The sequence below is a fragment of the Zophobas morio genome, unplaced genomic scaffold, assembly GCF_036711695.1.
Source record: "Zophobas morio isolate AGI-343-1 ecotype UQ-CSIRO unplaced genomic scaffold, CSIRO_AGI_Zmor_V1 ptg000024l, whole genome shotgun sequence".
NCBI classification, from domain to species: Eukaryota; Metazoa; Arthropoda; class Insecta; order Coleoptera; family Tenebrionidae; genus Zophobas; species Zophobas morio.
In genome coordinates, this window is record NW_026972129.1 from 11233090 (window position 1) to 11238277 (window position 5188).

The window sequence follows — 5188 nt, forward strand, 5'->3', positions numbered from 1 at the left end:
AGTTGTGCCGGTTGAAGACACCTTTTAATGCTCAACTACAAAAAAAAACTTGCCTAACTTTGAATGAAATCAAATTAAACACTCAAACCTCTATCACGAAAAAACGTACCTGGACCAGCAGGCCCTTACGTCGCAAACTCGTGGTTGGGTCTCGGCCATTGGGACAAATCGACAGCGTCACGTCATCCCGAGCGCTCCCCTGACTTCTATGCTAAGCCTGCATCCTTTGTGCAGATGGCGCGCCCAACTGGACAAGGAACCGCGCACTCCGCTTCCGCCACGTGTTTCTGTGTTATTTACCTCAGCTCCATTTAAATATTCACTTTCTATAACTCTGATATTAAACGACAACTAAACAAGTGTTAAAGTTTCAAAAAGAGCAATAAACAACAATTAGATTTGCCATACACTCTTGTGAAATTTGAAACAGCAAAGAATTCTTATCTGAGATTAAGATTGGATATCAGACAATTTATATGATGGAAGCATTAATCAACAAAATCTTTACATATAAAAAACTACTGTGAAATAAAACTTGCGCAAACAAAAACCATTACTTAAGGTTAGGAACTGCAAAGCATGAAAATTTAATATGGCTAAAATTGCGAGATAGAGAAATATTGTATGAGGTGAAAAATTGCAAAGCTAACACTACATGAGTTTCATATTTGCCACACTTTATCATCCATTCAAACAAAGAATTTACCTGATGTTAAATTATGCCATGATCCAAGTGACTCGTTACTTAAAAACAATTATTAGTTTTGTGAGTTTATACCGTGTACGGTCCCCAACTTATCCCAAACAAACACATGATAAATAAACACAAAATGCATCCAGTGTTACAAGGAACATGCGTCTCGGTGATGTAATTTTCAACGTTGCGAGAAAATGTCTGGATGATGTGATGATGCTAACTGCCTAAGGGGAAAAATTTAATTCCCCCCTTACCTCAACTATTGTCTGAAGAATTAAGAAGTGTTATAATGTAACACTTAAGCATAAGCATCCAGAAACCTTATTCACAACATGTGTGTAAGTGAATTTCATGAAATCTCCTAGCAAGCACTTTATCTGAACAAATCTCTTGTCTGTTAAATTGTGTTTGAATCAGTTAACGATTAAACTCCTAACATGAACTGTGAATTTACAAACAATAAAACAAATTTACACCACGTGTTGGCGTCGGTCGAAAATTTGCATATTTTCTCTTGGAAAAACCCCAAGAATTAACTACGCGTGTTGGGGAAACTGTGGCGGCGTCGTCGGCGTTACGATTAATTGTTGTTAAACAAAGGCTTCCTCTTTTTTATTAACTACCAAACTAACTAAACTTAACCTAGCTAACTCACCACGTGGTTTCACTCCCAGCAAACAAACCAAAAGTGAGGCCTCTTACCCCTTTAGCAACCAAATCTACTTCTACCAACTCTCTCAACATAAATTCCCTAGGAGAGCTACCAACTACCAGAAAAGAACTAAACTTGCACATGATTGCCTATGTTTAACGATTTTCTTGATTGAATTTTTTTTTTCAAATTAAAATTATTCAAATGCGATTTTGCACCGCTGTTTTTTTTTCAGCGCGAAATTTTAATTCAAATTCGGTCACCACAACACGGTGAATCAACTAGGGACGCTACTGATTTTCTACTACCCAAGTTGAGGGCGAATTCATAGTTTTGACCGGTGAGACACGGGGTGAAATGGGTCACTTTCTCAACACATGCACAGCAAAAAAACACCGACCCATTTTTTTATTACAAAATGGCAATTTTTATATAGTAATCGTTTTTACTTTCCGAGCGTAGGTTAGCTAAGAAATATGAAATATTGTTTGTTTTCTTCCATAGTGGATAATAGATACTGACACTTAAATATTTTAGTTCCGTACTCTGCCCGAAAGGAACAAAAGTTCTAGGAATACTCAGTATACACTGAAACGTCCTGTAACGGACACCTCCCAACAGCGGGCATCTCTCCAAAGAGGACAATTTTCACTGTTCCAACGTATAAAATGACAAGAACAAACTGCCCAGAATTCCATGTCCCTCATAGTACCAAGAAGGAAAAACTGTCTATTATAATTTATAATCGAGTCTGCAAATTGATAGCCGAGGCGCAACCAAGGCTAGCAAGCAGACGACACAATAGACAGTTCTTCGCCGAGGTGCATATTACATTTTTTCGTCGACCTTTATAAAAGTAAGCACTTACCCCGTAAATAATTAATTTGACAACAGCAAATGACAGTGTATGCCTATGTTTTTATTAAATCGTGGATTTACGAAAATGATCCAATCGCCGCTCTCGCACCATGCCGGATCATAGTAACCCACAGCGGACGAAAAGAGTTTGCGGACGAAAAGTGTTTGCGAACGAGAAATAATTGCCTTCAAATATAGTCGATTTTTCGTTCGGGAATTAGTACGTAAAATGTCACTTTTTGTAGAGGTCGACGAAATAGCATATTATTAGCCAAGGTTGCAAAGTCAGGCATTCTAGACCGAGCGCAAATTAGAACCCGTGACGCGCAGCGTCGATGGCTCTGAAGCGCGAGGTCTAGAAGTGGCTTTACAACCGTGGTTAAATGTACTATTTTTTTCACTAGTAGAAACCATAAGACAATAAACTGAAAAAATAAATGTTCAATTTTTTGACGCAACATGATTTTGTTTTGATTTCTAATCAAACTTAATCTAAATCTACAACACAAAGAAAACCGTTTACACTTGTCGCTGAATTTATCATTTTATCTTCTACCGTCTACTAACTACCATGCGTATTCTCAAGTAATGTTAGTAGCACACATTTATTCATTTTTTAAGAAATAATCACATCAAGTATTGCGTACATAACCTCAATCTTCTTTTTGAACCCGCGGTCGCAAAAGTTGAATTTGCTACCTCTAAATGAGTCGACATTTGCATGCTTCATGGTGTGCTTCATGGCTGCTAGTGAAAAAAATTATTTTTAACTAACTCTTTAATAATGAATGAGACATTGAGGACAGTATATTTAAACAATTAATTTAGTCATCTTCTGAAGAAACGTTTGAATCGAATTCTGCTATGTAGATTTACACAGGCGACACGAATTCTTAAATTAATATGATGTCACACGACGAACACAACCAGTTTCAGTTTAAAATTTAAGCTGCGTAAATCTGACTGGGTGCAGGTTCTGGGCAAACATCCCTTGACCAATAGTATTGCAGCTCTGAAAAATCACGTGAAGATCACGCACTTTTACAACTCCAGAGCTTGGGAGCTTTTATAACCTAACCTTGCTAACCGTATAGAAAACATTATTCATTAAACGTTTACGTTTGTTTAAAGTGTGTAACATGACCGCTAAACAAAGAAAATTTTTAAGTGTTGGTGAAAAAATTGAAATTATCGACACTGCCGAGAAGTTTAAATTAAGCATTCGGCAACTCTCAGAAAAATTCGCCGTTAGTAAAACGCAAGTTGCCGAAATTTTAAAGAAGAAAAATGACATTCGGCGGAATTTAGCAGAAAACGGAAACCTAGAACGAAAAAAGGCATTTTCTAGGAGAAAAACTGCTGATCTGGACAAAATAACGTATGAGTGGTTTACGAAAGTGCAACAGGAAAATATTCGTATTTCTGGACGCATTCTAAAAGAAAAGGCTTTGGAAGTGGCGACACAATTAGAAATTCCGTCATTTAAAGCTTCAAATGGTTGGCTTGAAAAATTTTGTCAGCGGTGGAAGATCACGTTTAAACCAATTTCTGGTGAAGCCGGACAAGTGGAAATTAAAGATGTGACTCAGTGGAAAGAAAAATTGAAAAAACTGATTGCTGGATATTCTGAAGAAGATATTTTCAACGCGCAAGAAACAGGTCTATTTTTTAGGGCACTACCAGAAAAAACTTTGTCTCTCAAGGGTGAAAAATGCACTGATGGCAAATCTTCCAAAGAACGTCTCACCATCCTCTTTTGCACTAGTATGACCGGGGAAAAAATGAATCCAGTGGTGATTGGGCAATCAAAAAATCCAAGATGTTTCAAGGGGTCACATTTCGAAAAGTTGCCGTTAGAGTGGTATTTTAATCACAAATCGTGGATGACCAGGGCCATCATGAGTGACTGGTTAACAACATTTGACAGAAAAATGCAAAGAGCAAATCGTAAAGTTCTGTTATTTCTAGATAATGCTACATGGCATGCCACAACTGTTGAATTACAAAATGTAAAAGTAGTTTTTTTTTTCCGGCGAAATTGACTTCGCACTGTCAGCCACTTAACCAGGGTATTATTACCAACTTCAAATGGTTTTATAGAAAGTTCTTAGTTAAAAGACTTCTTTCATCAATGGGCATTTCAGAAGACACCCAACAAGTAGAGAAATCCATCACTGTATTAAACGCTTTAATCTGGACCTCTGCTGCTTGGAAAAAAGTTAATCCTGAGACAATCAAAAACTGTTTTAGAAAAGCAGGTTTTGGTAGTAATAATGTGAAAACGGATAACGAATTTTCTGAGGAAGATGATCTCCCTTTAGCCAATTTGTTTGAATGTATTAATAAAAATATAGACTTTGAAGAGTACATGAAAATTGATGAAGAACTTGTTACAGAAAACTCTAGTGTAGATATTACTGACAGCATCCAAGATTACCAGGAGAAAAATGTTGTGGATCTAACCTGTGATACTGATAGTGACGAAGAATTGATAACATCCAGTGTAACAGACTTTAATGATGCATATACCCGACTAAAAGATTTGGAAAACTTTTTTTTAGTGAATGATCTAACAAATGCGCAAAAATTGTCAGAAGTTATATCTTGTGTGGAAAATATAGTTGTAAGTAACCATGTTCAAAAAAAGACTGTTGGACGTAAAGGCTTTGAAAACACCTTTTTTCGCGGCGATTTTACAATTCCAAAAAAATAATATTAAAATTTGGATCGAAGCTGACAAACGCATCAAAAGGTCACCTACCTTGTTTTGTTCAGCCTCCTGGGTTGAGGGTTTGTAGACCGCATGCACAAAAGAACCACGTGTCTAAGTTTCGCGAGAACATTCGCGATTTACGTCACACAAGATGGCAACTGCGTTCACTTAACGCCCACCTTAGCGATGTTACCTCTCTGAGGGTTTCTCGATAACTCTCTTCGATAACACCGCCAACCCCAAGTACCGGGCCCTTTTGCTCGGTACT

At 37.3% G+C, this 5188-nt stretch overlaps 1 protein-coding gene across 1 annotated transcript; it reads left to right on the forward strand.

Moving 5' to 3' along the window:
* Window positions 1-3346: 3346 nt before the first annotated feature.
* LOC135135604 (tigger transposable element-derived protein 6-like) lies at window positions 3347-4369 on the forward strand. The gene is made up of 2 exons (XM_064064698.1): window positions 3347-4216; window positions 4352-4369. The coding sequence occupies exons 1-2, from the start codon at window positions 3347-3349 to the stop codon at window positions 4367-4369; spliced, it is 888 nt and encodes a 295-aa protein (XP_063920768.1).
* Window positions 4370-5188: the final 819 nt, after the last annotated feature.

What these genes read in the sequence shown, in the direction of transcription:
- LOC135135604 (XM_064064698.1), top strand. Translation starts at nt 3,347, where the DNA reads ATGACCGCTAAACAAAGAAAATTTTTAAGTGTTGGTGAAAAAATTGAA.